The sequence below is a fragment of the Patagioenas fasciata genome, chromosome 13, assembly GCF_037038585.1.
Source record: "Patagioenas fasciata isolate bPatFas1 chromosome 13, bPatFas1.hap1, whole genome shotgun sequence".
Classification (NCBI taxonomy): domain Eukaryota; kingdom Metazoa; phylum Chordata; class Aves; order Columbiformes; family Columbidae; genus Patagioenas; species Patagioenas fasciata.
Genome location: NC_092532.1, coordinates 13,012,960 through 13,035,191, shown reverse-complemented (window position 1 = coordinate 13,035,191; position 22,232 = coordinate 13,012,960). Strand labels below are relative to the sequence as shown.

Sequence of the window (22,232 nt, the reverse complement as noted above, 5' to 3'; positions counted from 1 at the left end):
ACCTGCCTGCCCAGTGTTTTTGGTTTTCTTTTTCTCTTGGATGGAATATCCTTCCTTTCCCATCCTCTCATCCCCCCTGGTTGCTAAAGGATATTTTTGCAGGAGTCTTGAGTGCATCATAGAGCAGAAGCCCAGAAGTATGGTCAGTCAGGTGACAGCTGTGTGTAAAGGAGGTAGAGATTATATATATCTATATATTTATATATTTTTATATATATGTATACACAGATATATCTTCAGGAGCAAGTTCTTCAGTGCATTAACGTCGCAGCTGCCCAGTGTCACCATGGACGAGGAGGCTGTCCTGTGAGCCCCCTCATTCTGCTTCCACTTTGCACTTCTCTTGATTCAGGCAGAAATGTGTTTCATCCATGTTTTGTCCTTTTAAAATTCTGTTTATTTCAGCATTCTTTTACTTTGCAGTGGTACTGTCCCAGTGGTATCTGGGCAAAGGACAAACTCTGCACCTGTGGGAAGTGTCTGCGTGGTTGTTCCAGCTTGTGCATTAGTAACAGCTGAACCCACATCACCACTTGCTGAACCCGTTGAACTCTGTCGGCTTTGAAACTATATCGATCTGAGTGTTTGGGAGTTCTTGCCTGGAATAGCTGAGATCTTGAGCAAGGAGATAGACACTGGTGGGGGAAAAAATAAATGAATGAATGTAGAGTGAAAATGGGAGATGTGATGGGGAAGCACAGCATCAGGGTATCAACATTCAGTTGCTACGGCTCCAGCGCGTGTTGGTGCTTTTACTGAGGGGTGCCACGATCTAACAATCAGTATGGAGGCCTGAGAATCTGAAGACCTCAGTTCTGCTCTGGTCCTGGCTTGTTGTATGACCTCAAGGAAACCACCTCGGTTTTCTTGCTCTGTTTCTCCTTCTTGCCTTTAATCATCAAGAGTGTGAGCTGCTCAGGGCAGGCACTGTCACTTGATAATTTCATTCACAGAGCAGATTCATGGGTGCCAATCTCAGTGCAATAACTAATGGTGATTTTGTCAGAATCTTTTTTTTTTATATGAATTGGCGAAAGATGAAGTCTAGTTTATAACATTTCCCTCCAGTTCTCAGGCAAGGAGCCTGTGGGCAAGGGAGCCTCAAGTGAGGCAACTGCATTCGGAGGAGCAACCAAAGCAGAGAAGTTGATGCACTTCAGCATTTAGCGCTGAGTAAAAGGAAAAATGCAGCAAATGCCTTGACCTGAAAACATGGTAGAATGCAAAATGTTGCTGCTGCTGTTTTGCAGCAATTCTAGAGAGCAGCACATGAGTCTTTCTGTGCAAAATTGTCAGAAGGTTGTGAGCCGTTTGATTACTGCAGCATGAGCAGTTTGAAGTCCCCGATTTGGAAAGTTTCTTATAATCTCCTCCTGGCCCCAGTCCTTTGCCTGGAAAGGGACTTCTTGTAGATTTAGTCATTTCAGGTAAGTTGCTTTTTCTCTTAAAATTGTCAAAAGTTGCAGGCAGGAACTTAGTTCAGAAGGCTTTCAGTGGATCCACCTGGTGATTTAAACCCATCTCTGGCTATCAGAGAAACTTCTGTTAGCAACAAGCTACGTATTTTTCAGAATACCATGAACTGAGTGACACCTGCTAGAATTAAAAGCAGAATATGGATCTAACTGAGTTCTGGGAGTGCCATGCCATCTTTGTTTTGATGAAGGCAACAAGTTAATAGACAAAATGCCAGTAGGTGGTGCTCAAGAATACGTGGTGCAGCTCCTGGCCCTTGTAGGGCAAACCAAGCACGTGTGTTGAAACACCACAAGCAACTCTTCCTGTTTCTTGTTACGCAGCTTTTTAACAAAATGTTCTGCTGCAGTGGAGAAAACTGTTCTGGTGTCTGCTCTCTGTGGTTTTTTCCCTCTGTACATTTGCATCTAGCAAGAGGCACCTCCATTTTACATAAGTGCCGTCAACATTAAACTGTAACTCTAGCTTGGCTCAGCCATCTCTGCAATGAGCTGGGGAGGACCTCTGTGCGGGAGCTTGACCTTTTCCCTTTTCCCTTTTGCTGGAATTGCCCTCGTTGCTCAGCAAGAAATAAACAATTGCTGGCACACACAACCTTCAAAGTCAGCGTTACGTTCCTGCAGTAGCTGTAGCTTCTCCAATAAAGAAGCAATTAGTTGCATGCTGTTGTGCGGTAAAAGGCTGAAGGACAGAGAGCTAGAATTTAACAGGCTATTCTGGACTAGGGTTGGTAGGGTTTTTTTTAATGTAATGAAGATAGTACTTGCTGATGGGCAGACAGGTTCTCAAGAGTATAGAATGTTTCCTGGCCACCAGTAGCAAAGCAGGGATGAAATCTGGTTATCAGCAGGGCTGACTTCATCCTGCCCTCTTTGGATCAGGTGCACCAGCTGCTTTAAGATGTTCCCAACATGAAAGGTCTTGCTAGGGTTGATAGAGGCACTTGTTCTGTGCCTTCCCATTTTGTGTGTTAGAGTCCATTTTTCTCAGATGTCAGCTACATCAGTATCATCACTCTTGTCGAAGGAAGTGGTGTATGAGCAAGGGCTACAGGATGAGGCCATTATGGGCTAGAAAAACATACTAAGATGTTACTTAAAAAAGCAGAAAGTTTCCTAGGCTCTCCTGAACTTTCTGTTCAGTGTTCAGAAGCTTTTGAGCACTGATGGGAAAACCACTGCTTACAGATTTCTGTCGCAATTGCTTGCTTAATAACACTGGAAAAGTAATTTTTCACATGGATTTCAATTCCTCCTCCTCCTTTAAAAGAGGATTCAGACTTAGGTCGTTGGGTTTCTGCAAGACTTAATTAATTAGAGTGATTTGAGAATGAAGGATGCCCTGTCAGTGTCATTTATTCCCCATGCTACTTCTTCTGGGTACTTATTAAATTCAGTGGTTTTGCTTTTAAAGTCAGCATAGCAACATTTTGGAACAACACTAGCCATGTGGTTCTGGCTGGTCAGTAATGAGGAGGGTCAAATTCCAAGTTGGCATGTGTTATTTTCACTCCCATAAATTGTTGGAGGAGCTACTGCTTTTAGTGAAATCCCAGTGAAACCAGATTCACAGCCCAGTATTTTTCTTGCACTCTCTGTTAATGATAAATGTTGTGTGAGTATTTTCAGCAACTGAAAGCATCTTTTACACCTACATCCAGGGGAAACAAACTCCTTGTGTGTGTTGGCAGCCCTGTTCTCTGATACAGGTCTTTACCCGGCACTTTGCTTTTAAGTTCACAAGTGTTTCTCCTTGCTCCGGCGTTGGCGCGGGTAGAATAGAGGTAGAGTAGAGCAGATGGCTGGGTGTTGGCTCAGTGCTTGCTGATACCCAGCAAATCGCTTCTGTAGCCGGCCGATAGGTTTCAGGCTTTAATTGAGGCTTTCAGGAAAGCGCTCGACAGTGAAAAGCATTCTGCTGAAAAACCAGCAGCGTAACCATGGGCAAAGGTTCAGGAGAGCAGAGTTCAGCCCTCTGGGGGATGGCTCCTCTGTTTAGTTATTTATTTGTTTTCTGGTACTTTCCCACCATCACTCGGGACTTCTGTAGTGTTGCGTGCAGATTACAGCTCGGTATCTCGGCGTGGCGCAAACCTTTGCGCTGAAAACGTGAAGCAGAGACCGATAATTTGGGATTTTCTGCATGGGGTGGGCTCAGCGTGTCTGCAAAGGTGCCGTCCCCTGATGTTCCCCTTGGCTCTGCCCGCTCTGAGCAGCAGCTTTTGCAGGGAGTACAGCTCCTGCTTTTTCTCTGATGTACGTCAGCACTATCAGAATTTTAATTTTTAAAGGGCATCTCTAAAAGGCAAAGGGAACCTCTTTTGCTCCTCCCTCCCCAAGCAAGAGCGGGTTTGACAGCGGAAGAAAGATGTTTGTGGTGGGGTTGTCTGAGCTGCGTCCTGTTGAGCAAGAGGGTTTCCTTCAGCAGTGCCGAGGCTGGAGAAGCTGCTCCTCAAAATCACGTTACAACTCGCCCAAGTTAGGGGCAGCCCGGAGCTGCTCAGTGCAATAATCCACTGGTCTAACACTTGCGCTTCCCCCACCCCAGCTTTTTATCCAGCTTTGAAATTGATTTCTTCATATTACAGGACCAAGGAATAAACTTCAGCATGGGAAATGTATCTGTTGAGCTGGCTTTGTTTAGTGTCCTGGATTAGTCAGAAAGGGGTTGCTTCAAGTTACAGAGCTGGCTGGTTGGCTTTGAAGTTTAGATTTTATTTAATCCTGGAGTGGGTCTAACAGAAAGACCCTGAAAAAACGCACTACATGAGTAAGAGAAATGAAACTCTATGATTCAGGTTTCCTAAAGAGTCCAAGAAATCTATGATGATAGTAGAAGTAATACTGGTAGCTTAAAAACATTGATGGACCCTCTGTGTCCCAAGGAGCTCAGAAGTAGGAAGATTTTTGCTCAGTTCTAAAATCGCGAACACATTTGATAGCGTCCGCAATGTGTTTTTATATTCCTTTACGTTTTCAGTGGCTTAAAATGCACTGAAAGCGTGAACTACTGCCAGTGTGCTTTTGTACTTGCATGAATTTAATTAAAAAGATAATTGGATTGCTTTATCAGCCTTTACATGTCAGCCTGGTGCCACCCTCTTCTCTCCCCTCTAACAACGTTGACAAACCCAAGGCATCTGAAATCCGTATTTTCTGGCATTGATCTCTTCTCCCCCCTCTAACAACGTTGACGAACCCAAGGCATCTGAAATCCGTATTTTCTGGCATTGTTCTCTTCTCCCGTGTTTCAGACGGGGTTACAGAGGTGCCGTGTTTTCTGTTGAGTGTGAGATGTGCTGCCCCGGTGGGAAGGAAGCGGCTGGTGGGCAGAGCCAGCCCGTTTGGGGGGTTCCCGCAGGGCTGCCCTGTGCCAGCCCGGGGGGAAATGCCGCATAGCAGCAAAGCTCCAAAACGAAACAAAGCAGACCGACCCACTGTGGGGTCCTCTGCCTTTATTACACTGGTGACATGCAGCCCCAAACTTGCGGCTGAAAATCTGCAAGCTGCATGACACGGGCAGTTTTGTGCTTTCCCTGGAAATACTGCCGAGGGACATAAGATCCATTTTTAGTGCAAAACCCTGATGTTTCCGTGTAAACAGAGAAGTGCCCAGCACGCGTTGTTTAATAAACCCAAGGGTGTATCCAGGCTTCTTGATATCCCTGGGACCAGAGAACCAGATTCACACACAGAGAGGAGCAGGAGGGCAAGTGAATGGAACCAAACGCTGTGGGGCTGGCGGTTGTTCCTGTCTGACAGCACAGCCCCATCGCTGTCTGTCCCGCTGTCTGTCCCGCTGCCTGTCCCACTGCCCGCCTTGGCGAACCTCTCCCAGTTCCAGTGTTCGCTGTGTGGTGTTTCCAGCAGCGGCGTTTTAATGCTTGTCATCGTTTCCCTGAGCTTCTAGAGTTTCGTCAAGCCACCTCTGGGGATTTGGGAGGGTGGGTTTTTCTCTAAAGAAATACTATTTATAATACAAACCAGCCTCCGTTCCCGTCATTTCTGGCAACATGGCTGCTGAGGAGGTAAGAATTGTCTTTTGCTTATCCAGCTGGTCTGTGGACGGGGCAATCAGTGAAATAGTTCTGGCATGGCCAGAAGGAATGGGGGCATGCGGGGGGCGGGGGCAGATGGGATTAGGGAGTCAGGAATGCTTCTCTTGAGAGTGGAAATGCCGTTGCGTGGAAGACTTGGAGACTTTACAAGTTAGTTTCTGTCACAACTGGAGGGTGGCAACACAACTTTTCGGGATCCTTCAAGACAGAAGAAAAAGCCTGTGGGTCTGCTGGAATTTTTTATTTGGAAATTGGTTTTAATTCATTCTGAATGTGAATTCACCAATTAGCAATGTAGAATAAAGTATCTGTAGCATGATGTTTTGATGGCCTCTCTCACCCTTCCTTGGTGACTAACTCATTTTAAAAGAACCCACAGCTTTGGAAACAGCGCAATACAAGGTATCTGTTACTAACCTAAGGAATAAGGTTTTTGCAAGAGGAGATGGTGGAAAGAAAGATGATCTGGAGTTTAAAAACTTATTTTAAAATTAAAAAAAAAAAAAGTCACAGTATTTCATTGCTTCCACATAAGAAATTGCTTTAAATGTATGAGGTTTTCTATTTAAATGTTTTAAGTACAGCTTTTAGGAAACAGAAAAGGCAAAATTCAAAATACAAAGCAGCCCACTTGACAGCTGCAGGTAGGAAACACATATCCAGTCAAGGGATTTACTGTGGCATGAGTGTGACCCTTTCATTTTTCTTGCAGAAAAAGATTTACAAGTACAAGAAGGTGCTCAGTAACCCCAGCCGCTGGGACGTGGTGTTGAAGGAGATCCGGACGCTGGTGGACATGGCGCTGACGTCCCCGCTTCAGGATGACTCTATTCATCAAGCACCACTGGAGATTGTCTCAAAACTGCTCTCCGAGGTATGAGCTCAGCAGCGCTCCTGCAAGACACAAACAGTTAAAAGTTTGTGGATGGGTTTTATTTTAATTTGGTCTGTGAAAATTCTGCCTCTGAGTCTGTTCGTGACTTCTGCTGACTTGAGTGGAATTTGTGCTTGCTGGGGAGGAGGAGAATTTGACCCATGTTAGGTAGATTTCTAGAAACAAAACAAAACACGTTTCTCTTGAGGCTTTGTTGTTGGTTATTTATGGTAAATTTATTATGGGTCTGATTCATGTCTTATTTCAAGCTGGTGGTAAAACTCCCTTTGACTTCTATTCCATTGGCTTTCTTTCCATGACCAATAATTCTTGTAGCAATATGTACATACCAATAAATTCATTGTGCAGCTATTGTATTATTACCAGTTCTGTCAAAGAAAAACATTTTCCTTCTTCACTGGCATCTGTCTTCCTTTTATAGCATCTATTTCAAATATTTAACTTTTCACGGACAGGAAATTTAACACCAAGCAGGTTTTTCATGTCTTCGTTCTGATGTGCAAAGATTTGTCATAAGTGAAGAAGTTGTTGGCTATTTTTCTTGCAGTAGGCAAAGATCTTAGCAACCCACAACTTAGTAACCTCTGAATGGATCACGCTGCTGAGAAAGCCAAAAGCGAACTCCAGCATAAGTGGTAGCATAGGCGATTTCCAGTAAATTCATTGGCTTTTCCTGGTTCCGGGTTTGAAGAAGGAATTTCAGGAAAACTGCAGCAATTAGTTTACTACCAGAAAGTGATATACAACACCACAGCAATAGTTTTATTAGTTTTTGTAGAAACATACAGCCTGTCTTAAGAAAACATTTCTGAGAAATTTATCACTACCTTTAATTTTCTAACTGATGGAGACCTACTCAAACTCAGTCCTAGTGTCTGCATGCTCAGCGTTCATGGCTGGGGTGGCTTGAGTCAATGTGCTGAGGGAGAAATGGAAACTTGCAGAACCCCTCCTAACAGATAGAATAATATACTACCTTTGTTAAGAGAGTTATTTTAATTTGATTAATTTTATTGTGAAACTCAGCAATTGCAGTCTTGAGCCTTTCTGCTTGTGTCTGGTGGTAGCTCAGAGGACTGTGAATGCTGATGTGCCAACTCAGAGTGCTCTCTGCTCATTCATTTCTTCTATTCCACTCTTTCAGAACAACAACTTAACCACTCAAGACCATGAGAGCATTATTGTGGTGAGTACCCTTCTGTCAAAATCTGAGGACAAATCTGTTTTGTTTGATAATGCTTCTGTTAATGCTTGCCTCTGCCCCAGTGAAGTAGGGCAAATATGAAAGCGTTTCCACCAATGCTGGTAAACATGGGCAGGATCAAACCCATTTGTTCTACTGGTTTTGGGGAGGTTTTGTCCTTCCTCTTCTCTTGTTTTGTAGATGAGTGACAGTAAAGTTTCTTTGTCAACTTATATGAAACAGCACAGCATGTTGAGTGTTAGTGGTCTCCCCAAATGGCCTCCTTACTTGGCTGCATGGTGCAACGTTCATATCTATATATGTACTTTAAATAGTCAAAAAACATCATTTCCAGATGTGCCCTATAAAACCCTTAAGCTTTGTTGTTTCCTGAGGGGCTAATACTACCAAATAGAGAATGTCTCCATTGCTGATGGTATGTGAGCAAGTGATTGTTTCTGTAAGTGTGGATATGTGTATGTCACTGCAGTTTAACCCCCTGCTTATGTGATTTACAAAAATATCGTCTTCAATTTTTCACTTTTCTGTAGGTTGCGTTTGGTTAGACATTGAAACAAGTGAATCAAATGGCAGCTCTTTTCCTGTGCAACAAAATGTAAAATCTCAACAATTTATCAGAGAGGTGGAACTTGGTTCCTCCTGGCTCCCTGCTGTTACACAGCTAACCCATGCTATTCTTAGGAAGCATTGCTAATACTGTGTATATATGTAGTATCTTAAAAATACACAGTGAATTGTTGTGCAGGTGGAACCAGCTTTCTTTCTCTAGATGGTACTGGAACAGATCAATGTTATAACCGATCTCTTCCCGGTGAGGAAAGGGAAGCTTGTGTTGCTGTAACTGGGCAACGCAAGACAGTGAGTTTGTGCTTTTAACCACAGCACACATAAGGAAATATGGGCTGCTCTCAGCCTTCCCCGCTGATCATACAGACGGAGTCGTGACCTGCTTGACAACATCTGTTGTGGTTATTCCCTACATTTGGTAAGGACTGGGCCTAAACAACAAAGCCCATTTTTCTTAGGCTGACAGCCAGGCGGTTACACCTCCAGTGCAAGGATCCTCTGACAGCTGCCAGACAGGTGTAAACACCTGGGGATTTTGCAGTCCATGGCTCCTGTGGTTCGACAGGTCCTATAGCAAACACTCCAAAAGGTAGATTCAAGGAACATCTTTATCTCAAGTGTTGGATGGGGTGCGGGGATGTTTCAGTCTCACTGAACAGTGTCTCAGTCTCTACCAGTCCACCATTGCAGGATGGCACAGGATGATGAACAGAAACTCCACAAACGTTATGTGTAACTAAAGCAGATCTTTGCAGACCTGCTTGGGCTTAATTGTCAAAAGTCACATTAATCTTGCCTTGTTTGTGTGTGAAAGTGGCTATTGTGAAACACAGTCATTGCAAGCAGGCTTGCCAGGGCTGGAATCCTTAGGGAGACCAGAGAGAGAGCAAAAAGCACAGCAGGCTGCCTTAGTAAAACTCCAGATGCCATCCAGATAAAATATCTGCTGTTCAGTTGCTTAATACAAAATGTCCTGGCTGCTCTGTTTAGCCTAACTTTTAAATGGGTACTGGGAATCCCTTTAGCTCAAGACTGGCAAAGCCTGAAGGCACTATGACGTAGGGGGAATTGTTCTAGTACTATTTTCTAATTTACAAGGGAAGTAACAACAGCATAAGTTCATTACACCCTCAGTGGCAGGTATGACCTCTAATGCATTTACTGAGCATGAACACATTGGTTTGCATAGCAACAAAGAAGGAATGGTTGATCTCAACTTTCATGGAGTTAGATTGTTGATTTTGATGAACAGAGTCCTCCAAGGTAAGGACATTGCTGTGTTACTTCTAGTGAATTGTTTCTCACAAAAAGAGCCTGAATTCTTTTATAAAGAATATGTGTGTTATTTTCAGATTTTTCTTTTAGGAAGATGTGAGCCACATTAATCCTTGCTGTATTACAACCTAAAACAATTGGTCTGCTCCTGTTTTCATTTAAACTATTATAAAAGTTGTACTCTTTTGCTGTGTTTTATGTATTTGCACTAGTGTAGCTAAAGCAAAATTTTCTGAAGGATTCGTAAGAGAGGTGTGCTTGAGCTTACACATAAACACACAGCCCACCTCTAATTTCTCTGTTGATGCTTTTGTCCTCCTTTTTTAAAATTTAGCTTTTTTTTTCCAATTAAATATTTCCCTGCAAAATGCTTATTCCAGATGCAGTCCTCTAATAATTGTTTTCTTTCTCTTTTCCTTTTTAAAGGCAATTGCACCTTTGCTGGAAAACAACCATCCTCCTCCTGACCTCTGTGAATTCTTCTGCAAGGTATCAGAACAGTTTTGCTTTCTGCAGTCTCATAGTTGTAAACGAGTGTAGTTCTTTGCAGAGGTGGTTGTTCTTTTCTTTGACTCCTTACCTCATGCCCAGATTGATTTCAGTTTTTGATCAACAACCAATGATATTGGAACATTTAACAGCACCCGTATGATAGATCCACGTTCTTAGAAAATCAGACTGCATAGTCCCGAAACTCTGTGAGTTAAAATCCTCAGACTCCCACACCCCAGTGTGGGTACCAGAGATGTCCCACTGCATGTTCTGTTTAGCTAATGCAAAAAATCATTGGAGTCGCTGTGTTCAGATGTGTTGGTAATGTAATGCATAACTCAGCCCTAATGGAATTATGTCACCGGGCGGTGTCAGTGGGAAGATCATAAGGACCCATCCTCTTTCTTGGTAAATCTGTGCTTGTGATGCATTTTGCATCTTTTTAATAAACTTCTGAGTACTTCAGATTGCAGAGCTGCTGGATTTGAAAAGGCAGCTTTTCCTTTAGACCTGCTTGTATTTTAGTTTCAAGTCTGCTTAAATTTACTTACTAATGACTGGGTACACATTTATTAAACATCGTAGATGCTGCCTGTAATTCCCATCAGCAGGTTCTTCCTACAGAAATTAAGTCAGGTTTCAGAAACTCCTCTGACTGTTGCATTTTTGTAAGCCAGTCTTAGGGTCATATATCCCCTTGGACTCAAGGCACTTCTGTTCCTGTGATTTTTTGCCTTTGGTCTCTATCAGAGGTGGGCACCTAATTATCTTTAAATGTGTGGGATGGGCTGTTTATGGTTGTGGGAAGGGAAATGGGACATGGACTTTTCCTCCTTGTAGATACAGAACTGAAATGGGCAATGCTAATTAATGAGAAGGTTCATGTGTCCTCAAAACTGGCCCTGCCTTGAGCGGGCGCTTGGACCACATGACCTTCAAAGGTCCTCCCCAACCTAAATTACTCTGGCCGGTAGATTATGGCTGTGTGTTTTATTCTGTGATGGGAGAGTGGCTTGTTGGTACCCTCCAAGATCCACCACAGGTTTTTAGCTTGGACCCCAAGGAAAGGAGGTTTGTGCCCTTACACTGCCTGTATCTACACATCTTTTTGTCCTCAACCCCTTGACTTCTAAAACTGTTAGCAAGTTTCAAACAAATTTGACAAAATGGATAGAAGTCCCAAAAGTACTACATTCCATTGAGTTTTGTGAAGAATAGGGAGTAGAGAAAGGAACTTTGGTGGTTCCTGAGCTCCTGTGCTAATCTTCGGTTGGATGAACGCAAGTCCATAGGAGAGAGCAGTGTTACAAGTACCCTCATCCTAGGAAAGATTAATTTAGCCCTTGGATTGTATTAATCTTGGGATGATCTATGCATGGGGTACAAAGCCAGAGGAGGCCCACCTTCATACTTTCTGCAGCTCACAAAATGACTTGTTGCTCGTTGCAGCACTGCCGAGAGCGCCCGCGGTCCATGGTTGTGATCGAAGTGTTCACACCGGTGGTACAGAGGATCCTCAAACACAACATGGTGAGTGCACATGGGAAGGGAACTTGGTCACTTTGGAGAAGTTCTGTGGTGGGACCTTTTGCAATTAGCAGCTGCTCCATTGCCTGCAGTGAACACAGCACTGCCATATCTGAATCTAACCCCCCAAACTGTGACTATAAAGCAACAGTGTGTTGCTTTATAAATGCAGAACTAATAAGCATTTAGTGGGACTTCGAGAAGCATCTGAGCAAAGCCATGATTTGAGGAACATTTCTTTTGGCAGCAGTGCCAGCATATGCGGCTGCAGCTCTCTCCCACCTGGCTCTTGGCTCCTTATTTACTCCCCGCATGCCATCCTTGTAGTTTTAATGGTTTAAAATCAATTAAATAACAAAGTCAGTGTTGATTTAGAGCTGAGGCCCCCCAGCTCTCTGGATTTCTGTTTTTCCTTAGACTCACGTCCAATGAGTTCTTACCTAGGTTTCCTGAGTTTACTTATGCTTTTCTGCTATATTTTTTCCCTTCTCATTCTAGGAATCGTGTTCTCTGTGATTTTATAGTGGTTCTCTCCCAGGCTTTCTCTCTTCTCCTCACAGATCAGCTCCTTGCCAGTGATTGAAATAGGAGACTTCCCTGCCGGCTTTGCTCTCCCCACCCATACACCAGATTTTCAATCCCTAACTCTGAAGATATCCTTGTATGATCCATATTCCTTTCCTGAGAGAGGTCTAGGTGTTTACCAGCCCTCTATCCTCTGTGTCATATTAAGTTTCCTGCCATGGTTTTAAGCTACATGAAAAAATGTTACTTCACAATGCTGTGGCAAAGAGTTATAAGTACATAAAATATTAAAAGCAATTTAATTGGCTGTGATCAAAGGGAGGTTCTGATAGCTCTGTGGCTACACAATCAACTTCTTTTCATTAACTGATAGAATTTCAGAGACCTTCCACTGTCCTATGTGTAGCATGAACCCAGTAGGAAACAGTTCATATTTCTTATTTTTACAACAGTATTATTATTTAACTCCTTGAGTTTACAGAGCTATGTAGAAGCCCAAGATGGCAAAAAGGTCATATTCCTGGCTCTGTGCCTGTGCTGTGCAGACATGTAAACATTTCTGAATATTCTGTAGTGTTCAATTAAATAGTCTGTAAATGTTATTCTTGGATTCCAGACTGATTTTTTTAAAGCATCCAGAGCTCTTGAGGGGTCTCAAATAAAATCTAAATGCGTAGTGTAATGCTTGTATTTGGTTAGCTTCAGAGAATTGGGTATATTTACCATACTTAACATTTGCAGATTGAAAATCAACATGTCTGTACCGCAGTGTGTAGTCAGAGAATTTACGGTGTCATATATTAATTGGAGTGGATTTGGGCACTTTACTGCTCTCCAGGGACTTCTGTACTGAATAGTCTTTTGGAGAATGTGTGTGTGTGCGCATGTAAATAAAGTTACTCTTTAGGAGGGCAGGGTTGTTAGCAGTAAACTGCACAACCTTAGGAGGCCCTGTGCAGTTCAGGGTGCTCAGACTGAGCTGTGTGTTCCCACCTTTGCCACTAATTTGCTCTTTGATAAGTTTACGACAAGTTTTGTTCCACAGTTTTCCACCTGTGAATGGGGAGAGAGCTCTTTGTTTGTCCATCAGTTTGAAATCTCAAAAGAACGAGGGTAGATTTTGTCTTGCTGATGCTACCGGTGCCTTGCAGGGCCGGAGACTGTTGTGTGTGGAGTTGTTTGGGGAGTGCTCAGCAACCCTTCTGTACCTTTGGATTTCAGCTGCTTGTAGGCTCAGCCCAAATGTTGGAATATAAGCACTATAGGTTATTTTTTTTTTTGGAAGCAAATATTGATAATGTGTATTGTTGTGTGCCTGGTGTCAGGGCATTGTACTATGTTTAGAGAGTTTTATTTTAGAGCAGTCAGCAATGACATCCTCTTTATGATCTCTTGCACTCTCGTTCTAACTTCTGTTAGGACACCTACACGGGTTAAAATATTTCATAAATGAAGTGCGACTGCAAAAGCCAATCTTGCAAGGAGTGTCCATGAAATTCAATGGCACCAAATGACACACGAAGCAAACACAGTCTTATGCCATCTCACACCAAGTGTATTTACACCTGCCAGAAGGAGTTGTGATAAGTTTAATGATTTTAATTGTAAAACCAACTGCGGAATTACCCACAGTCCCTTTGCTGGGTGAAGTTACCAGGTAGCAACTCAGCACTTAGACACGAAGGAGACGTTTTTATGCCCAGGCTCGTATTCACATTTTTGCTAATTTTCTCTAGCTGTAAAACCTATGAGATGTTAATACAGGTTGTGCTATAGAAGTGCCTGAAGCCAAAATAAGTAACAGAAGGTTTCAGTGCTTTGGGAATGTATCTTCATTTTTGCAGACCGCCAGTTCGTTACCATTGATGGCATTTCTTTTACATTTCAGTTGCCATCGATGTATTTATTTTATTCAGGATTATTTTTCTCCTGCAGCCAGCAGCTGGAGGGATGGCTGGGAGGGCTGGTTTGTCCTCAGTGGGAAATTTAGCTGTGTAGTTCTGTAACACCTGTGTAATAAGGTTACCCCTGTGTAAATGTGAAGAAATGCGCTGCGGAGTAAAACTCGCCAGCCAGCAGATTTTACTCCTTTCGCATCTAAAAATAGCAGGTGACGTGGGGAGATGCAGGATTTCATTAGCAGGTGCCTTTCCGACTGCAGGATTTGAAGAAAGTAACTGTTGAGCTCGCTTGTAAAATTCACATTGTAGCTGAAGTGAAATCCCTGGAGAAAGAGCCGATCTCTGGTTTTATACTTGATCGCTTATTGATTGCATGTCAAAAAGATTTTCTTTAAAACCAAAATAGATAAAGATGGCAAACGTGGAAGTAAAAAATGATTTTTGAGTTGCATTTCTGCAGCTATGAGCGGAAGCAAAAATGGAAACCGAAAATAAAAATGCATTTCAAAGTAAAGGTATAAAGTGAAGTTTGCAAAAGAAATGTAAGTGCAGGTGGGATTTTTTTTTCATTAAACACGCAGGATGGGTATGTGGGAAAGAGAATTGGAAAGTGTGTCATCAGTGGGAAGCACATCAGTTCAGCATGCAGCGATCCTGTGCTCTTGAAGCTGCCAGCAAGTGAAATCAGTTGTGTTTGAGTTGATTTCTTTTGAAAACCCACAGTTTCAATGTACGTTGCAGGCATGTTTCACCGTCTTCACTGAATCTCTCCTTTTCGGACAGGATTTTGGGAAGTGCCCTCGATTGCGGCTGTTTACTCAGGAGTATATTCTGGCTTTGAATGAGCTGAATGCTGGAATGGAGGTGGTGAAGAAGTTTATCCATAGGTCAGTTATATTTAATTTATGGCGTATTTCCAGTCCCTTGTACATGCTTCACTGTGTTACTTCTCCCAGCCTTGCTCACCAATTTACTGACTGTTAAGAGTAGCTGCTGCTTTTTGGTACTGGCAAACAGCAAATAAATTAGAAGAGTCCATGAGACAATGTTCCTAAAGTCTCTTTTGGTGTTTTTTTTAACAAATTCTCATGTATGGCTGAGGTTTTCTGCCCAGTTACACACTGGAAACCAATAGACTTTGCTGTGTGTTCATTCTTTTTTTTACATTTAGACCCAGAGCCTTTACAGAGAGATTCTCATTAACTTTAGACCACGTAATGCTCAGTCACATGTGAGATTTTGGTGGGACTGTAGAGATACAACATCAGATACACTGAGGGTGCAGCTTAGCCTTATTCATAAATAAGCTCATTGGGTAGGGATTTACAGGGTTAAACTCTCTTTTATGGCCCTTTGAAGGTTCCCCAAGGTTGTCTGTCCTGTTCTGGCACCCCGTTCTGTCTGACTCTATTTGACCACAGAAATCTTCCTCACAACGATGTCATCTTGGTTTTTGTTTTTCAGCATGCATGGTCCAACTGGACAGTGCCCCCATCCCAGGGTCCTGCCAAACCTTGTAGCTGTTTGCTTAGCAGCCATTTATTCGTGTTATGAGGAATTTATCAACAGGTCAGTACGAATTCCCAGTTGACCACGTTACTCACTTCCAAACCCATGGATCTCTAAACAAGATCAGTGTGAGCATGGGTGTGGGTACGTGAGAGCTTGTCTTTGTTCTTGCTCTGCTCACTGCTAGTGTTACACGTGGGACTTCTGGTCAATCACACACATATTTTTGTATATACGTGACTGTTTGTTACACTCTCTGTGCTCGAAAACCTGAAAGATGAACAAGATGGGTGTGTTACACCCAAAGCTAAGGAAATGGTGAGATCTTGAAGACGGGTTTATGGGTACATGTCTGGGTATCTACAGTTTGAATCTGAGCTGGTTTCACAAGGCTGTCCTCATTATGGTGAAGAATTTGATTCCCGACTTATTGCAAAATAGATGCTGCAGTTTTTGACACAGGAGCCAGTCTCCAGTAGACGCTGAGGGTTCTCCTCTGCTATGTTTCCTGTTTGTTTATGCTTGTCTGACTTTCCTCATGGTAGAACATGGACAGAGCTTGCTTAGTGTCCAACAAAAATTCCAGACGCGAGGGCTGCAGACAAATGTCTGGGCATGTACTGTAGCCAGATACAAACTTGGGCATGGATTCTGTTAGAGCTTTGCACAACTTGGATGGGAAAGTTCACCTTTATACTAAACTGGCATGTCAATTAGAGTCATTAAAAGCTTGAGTCTTTGTAGAGTAGGGGCTACAGAACCGTTCTATTGGAGCCTTTTCATGTTTTTTAATTGATTTCAGTAATCCAGTTCCACAGGGGAAAGCAATCTGGTGGGCTGGGGCGAAATGCAGTGGGAAATTGCAAAATATCTTGGCTTCTCAGTGTTGCACTATCTCTCCTGCTCTCATGTCTGGCTATTGAAATTATTTGTTTATTTTTAAAATTCAGTCGAGACAATTCACCAAGCCTGAAGGAAATTCGGAATGGCTGCCAGCAGCAATGTGACCGAAAGCCTAATCTCCCCCTCCGCCTTCTGCACACAAGTCCTGACCTGGTCTCTCAAGAGGCCACTTTGACTGAATCCCGTCTCAAACCAGTTATCGTCACTTCCAATGAGATCCATGTGGAAGTGGAGCGCAACAACACAGCTAATCAAAAGATGACGGCCAACGTTGGCAATGACAGCGAGCCCAACCTGATTGACTGCTTGATGGTCAGCCCTACCTGCAGCACCATGAGCATTGAGCTGAGCGCCCAGGCAGACAGGATCCTCGGCTGTTATGTTGAAATACTCAAGATGCTGTGAGTAATTATTTTAAATGGCTTTTTCCAACAATGTCATCTTAACAGTGGGGGGCTTTTTTAACAGGCCTGTTGTCTTCAACATCTGTGGCCAGCGAGAACATGGTTATAAATCTAACTCCAGCTCTAGAGAGTCCACGCTTTGAAAGACACATCTGGCACTGCCAACGTGTTCTAAAAATAGCATTAGGAAGATGAAAACGGAAATCTTCTTTGTATAGTGAGCCTCAGGCATGTTACAGAAGACAGGATGTTTTTGCTAGTGGTTTCTGTTTTGTTCTTGCCCACCAAAAAAATAAATAAATCCAATTATCTCCCCCAGGGCTCTCGGGGTGGCCTGAGACAGGTTTAGAGCAGACAGGTCTGTGCCAGGCTCAGTGCTGGTGCAGTGACAGGCAGCGCTGCTCCCCTGGCTCCAGCAGGACTTGGATGAGGTCCGTGTCTTTCGCTTAGGTGTTCTCCCTTCACACCTTTGTAGAGGTTTTATAACCAGCTGAGATTTACTTGTGTTACAGTGTAGTGTCTATTTGTCAACCGGTTGCTTTGGTCCAGCAGACCTGTATTAGTGAACGAATGCTCAAATAGCCTGTACAAAATGATGGCTCCGTGGTTTCCTGGGAGGCAAATGCTCTGAAAATCTTTGAGAGGAATATAAAAGAAAAAGTTCTTCAGGAAAGGCTTGTTTTGCTCCTGGATAAATAAATGGAGTGACACAAAAGGTGGGCTGTGGAATGGAAGCTTGTGATAGAAGTGCAGTAAAACAATCCAAAACAACTTGATTGACTGCGATAGCCAGCTCTGCTAGTGTGTTGCAGTATGTCTTCGGGCAAACTGTAATCTCTCTGCATTAATTAAACAATGTAAGGCTTAATGAAGTAATAGTCAAGTTTTTTAGAAAACAAGATGCCGTGGATTAAATTTGTGCTCTGCTGTAGACCACGAGCATGTGGCTACAGTGAAGTCAAATGCAAATCCGGGTGTACGCTCTTGAGGAATTAAATGAAATCCAGCTGCTGTGATGGAGGATTTTGTGAAAGTTTTCTCCCGCATTTCTAGTTTTTTCAAAATATATCATACCAATTTGCAGCATAGTTCTTCCACTCACTGCAGAGCTGGCTTGCAAATACATTCACAAGCCACGCTCAGAACTGGAGACAGAACAAGCAAACTCAAGATACTGTTCCCATTAAATTCTTGAGCAGGAAGTTGCTAAAGGTTAATTTTATTTCTTTTTTTCCCCTGGTGTAGCTGCTTCTGCCTTTAAAAATGTTTGCATTAAAAGAGCACAGCATCTGACTTCGCTTCATCTGGTGGCTTCTAAGTCTCCATGCAGCCAGGTGCTACGTTAAACACATCGTGTATTTATTCCTGTGCCCTTGACTTTAGATGTTTTCCATAAACACTGTGGACTCAGTCCTGATGCTGGCTCGGATGCTGACTCACTAAGCATTGACGGTTTTGGTTTCATCATGCAGCTGACACACACTTATAAACAGATTCACAAATGTGCATGTTCTTCCTCAGTCTCCGCAGATTTTAAACATTTGATATGCCAGCTCTCCGTTCCCATAGAATTTTCTACACAAAGAACACTTATTTCACTCCATACCTCAAAATAATGTACTTTTTTGTGTGTTTTCTGTCTTTTTTTTTTAAATCAAACTCTTGAATAGCAGCAGTGGATGTGCCTAGTGAAGGGCCAGCGATACTGCAAAATTGGTGCAACCTCAAGGTTGCCTTGCCAGAGTCCACATCCTGCTTGAGGAATCAAAACCTGTGAGAATATAAGATGGTTTCTAAGGCAGAGCCAGATTTGGGTTCCCTTTGGTTCCTGTTCATCCCTTGATTATTTGGGGGGACCTGAAAACATTAATGCTCCTGATTCTGCCACTGGTTTACCAGGAGGTTTTAAATAAACCACTTATTTTGTGCCTGAGTTTTCCTTATCCGTAAAGTACTGGTAAAGATTTAGAATGTTGTTTTCTAAACTCTGAAACCGGTGATGGAAAAGCATTGTAGAGAGGCCAGTAGATATGAACAAGTTGCAAGATGCTGTTGTGATGCTGATCCTTGCAAACTCAGACTCTTCTTGAACAAAAACTTTCTGATGCACTAAATACTAATTCTGTACTTTGAAAAACTGAGAATATGAAGAAAGTTGAAGAACATGCCAGTAGGAAGAAAACATTAATTATAAATCAACTGCTATCCAGGAGTTGAGCTCGCAGCGGGCAGTCACTAAAGTAATGTTCTTATTAATAACGGTGTTAAGCCAAACATAAACAAGTTGCTTAGCATTGAATTTAATTGTTCTTTTAGGTGTCTGACTCAATATCATCATCAAAACAAGAGAGTCACCAGCAGTGATACCTTTTTTACATAATTAACTTAGGACAGCAGGGAGTAATTTATTTAGGCAGATTTTAATTCTTGACAGTCTAGCAAATAAGGTTTCTTATCAGTATCTTCAGCAGAGGACATTTTATTATTCACTTAACTCCTACACAATACTTACTTTTTTTGGGAAAAAAAGCACTTCTAATATTGATAAAAATCTAACAGCAATTATTTAATAATCACTGTAATACCTCACTTTTTGCACAGAGGGCTAAATGTACAAATTAGAAAGTTCATCTCTGTGGCTGTTATAGCACAGTGAACCTCTTTGACCCTTCTTCTAATGCAGTTTAGTAGCAGAATACAACTATTGTGTGCTGAAAGAAAACAGAAAATTGTGGTTTTAAAGATATCGGCAGATGATCCAAAGCCTGGGCGGATTTTAAAGCAGGTACAGTCTCTAGTGGAACGTGGTATTTTTGTCCTGCACTCAAAAGTGGATCAGACTTCTGTGTCAATATTCTCTAATGCATGTGGACTCTGATAGTGATATTGATGCCAGTCAGTGCCTCCCCAATGCTACAAGTCTTAAACTGGTGTGTAGAAAATGCACTAAGTTAATTGAAATCTTTCTTTTCATCATATGAAATTAGAAGCTCTGAAAGTTGCTTAGCGTTGCCCAGCTCCTACTTGCATGTTAATGTTCCCCTGGATTAGAGAATTTCTTGTACAGCCAAACTTGTGCTTGAACAGCACGACTGCGGTTAGAGAACTTGGCAGTAGAAAGGACTGTGTGTCCTCTTCCTTGGACTGGGCAGTTTCATAGTCTGCATGTCACCTGAAGGACACCACCAATTCCCTGGGAACACCCGGCATGGGGCGACAACACTTAAACTGTGCCTGTGGTGGCATCCAGACCAACAAACAGCAAACTAACCCAGCTGCAGGAATAGAGACCTCGCAGGGAGGCTGCGGCTGTGATGATGATGTATCATCAGCTGTCACCCTTTGTCTGTGTTATTTTTTGTTTCCATGGCTGCTTGTAGTGGCAAGAATCCTTCAGGTGCCCAGACACTTGCACACCTCTCTGGGGACTGTGTGACCAGGGCAGAGTTGGGTCCTTTGGGCAAATTTGTGCTGCTGTTTCCTGATGCTGCCAGGCCAGCCAGGGCAGCACCTTTCAAGGGCCTTTCAGTGGGGCTCAATTTTCTTCTTTCAAAAAAACAAGCAAGCCCAGCTTGAAAGAAGCCTGAATGTGAAAAGACACCTCAGCGTTTTGCAGAGAGCAGATTTGTGCCTGATACGATAAGGGGTCTGCTGGGGCTTTTTGTCAGCCTGCCCTGGAACCCTGAGCTGAACCTTGTGTCATACCTTGAGCCAGGGAAAGAAGGGATAAGGTACATGTGTAGAAGGCTTGGTCATCTTATCTGATATCACAGGAGTTACCTAAAAGATTTTTGATCTTGTCAGGCTGCTCAGTCTGGAGAAACAAGCTGCTTCCAAGTAGTTGCTTCTGGTCTTTTTACTATCCTCTAAAAACAGAGGACTCGGAGCTCACCGTCTCTCGATGGTACGACCAACAGCTTTCCAAACGCAAGCACCCACTGGAGCTTCTCCTGCCTTCTCCACATTCCCCGATAGGTCAGTGGCATGCCCTGAATATCCCAAGTGGATTCTCTTATGTCATGTTTATCAGGGTTGCCCTGGGTTGCTAATATGTTTTGGATTGTTTGTCCTGTACATGACATATGGGCAGGTTTTCATTTTGGTGAAAGGTGATCCCAGGGAAGGAAAATGTATTATGTTGGCAGGCCAATAGCGACGATGGCCCAAAGGCAAAGTCACTGCAGTTGGGGATCATTTAATTATTATGGTGAGCCAATCCCCTCAAAAAGGTTTCTGGGTAAGTAAAGCTGCGTACAGTGGCAGAGGAGTGCTCTGACAGCCGGCACCCCATAGCACCCTGAGCCCAGCCGAAGCACGCTTAGAACCCATAGATTGGGCTGCAGGTTGGCTGTTGTGCTACTCACCTCAAATTGCAAATCCTGCAAAAATCAGAGCCAGTGAGTACATCAGGGAGTCTTTCTCCCCCTCTGGTTTTATAAGGCCAGTCCTGGGATTTAAGCTGTTTGATGAGCCTGAGGGTTCAGCCTTTGAAGAGCTCGGAAGGGAGTTTGTCACAAGCGCTGTCCCGAGCTCTCCCGGCAGCTCCGCGCCACCTCCTCCTCGTTGTCTGGCTCATCCTGGTGGTTGTTAACTGCAGCCACAGCTAATCCATCTCCCTTTCTTTCCTTGCTTCAAATACTCCTGTCCTGTGTTAGAGCTTTGAATGGACTTGGGGGGAAAAAAATGGCAACTGTCTGAAATGAAAGATGAACGCAGATGAGATGAGCAAAGACTGAAGGAAAATGTTTTTGCAAAGGGAATGGGTGGGAGGAGGAGAAACACCGTAGGCTTTTAATAAGCAGTTCAGTTTTATTCTTGTGCTGTGTTTGTTTCGTGTTTCCTAGCTCAGATTGAAGGGATTACAGGTTGTGTTGGTTTTATGTTCAGGTCCTACTCACGTGACCAAATTCTATATATTTCATAGGAGGTGGTTTTCTCCCTTTGTTGTCCTCCTAGGAAGACAGGCTGTGGTTTATTTTCACTGCCCTCTCACAGACCTGCTCTGTAAATGGATGCAGTATGTAATCTGCAGCTTCAAGAAAAGTCAGAGTGATATTGTCCAATTCTGTCTGCAGCGTTTCACTTGGTGTTAGACTATTACAAAGCAGCTTTTCTCTTCCTTTTGCAATTTCCTTTGAAGATCAGCTGTGAAAAATTGATTGGTTCGCATTATTACTAATCACAACTCTCCAGGTTGCTCAAGGAGGAATTTTAGTGGTGTAGCACTTCACCTGGGATGTGATGGGAACTAAGCCTCCAGGTGGGTCTCAGCTTTTAAGCTTCTGTGAGGAAAGATTTGTAGGTGCTTTATCCCATGTGATGTGAAACAACTTTAATACCTTTGAATTTCCTACCTCAACATTTTGACTTTTGGGTCTCTTCAGCTCAAAAATCTACTCTTAAAGTTGTTTGCATCTACTAATTAAAGTGTCATTTTTAGAGTAAAATCAGCTAGTGGTTTAGAGGACAGCACTGCAGGACTGCCTGCTTTTGGGGT

General features: G+C 43.0%; 1 protein-coding gene across 2 annotated transcripts in view; it reads left to right on the top strand.

Moving 5' to 3' along the window:
• Nucleotides 1-22,232, top strand: part of CMIP (c-Maf inducing protein) — a 131,448-nt gene that overhangs the window by 90,189 nt on the left and 19,027 nt on the right. For both annotated transcript variants that reach the window (XM_065848373.2, XM_065848374.2), the window contains exons 4-10: nucleotides 6,246-6,407; nucleotides 7,573-7,614; nucleotides 9,901-9,963; nucleotides 11,416-11,496; nucleotides 14,703-14,806; nucleotides 15,384-15,488; nucleotides 16,379-16,732. In XM_065848373.2, coding sequence (XP_065704445.1) covers nucleotides 6,246-6,407; nucleotides 7,573-7,614; nucleotides 9,901-9,963; nucleotides 11,416-11,496; nucleotides 14,703-14,806; nucleotides 15,384-15,488; nucleotides 16,379-16,732 — 911 coding nt within the window. The remainder of the gene's footprint in view (nucleotides 1-6,245; nucleotides 6,408-7,572; nucleotides 7,615-9,900; nucleotides 9,964-11,415; nucleotides 11,497-14,702; nucleotides 14,807-15,383; nucleotides 15,489-16,378; nucleotides 16,733-22,232) is intronic.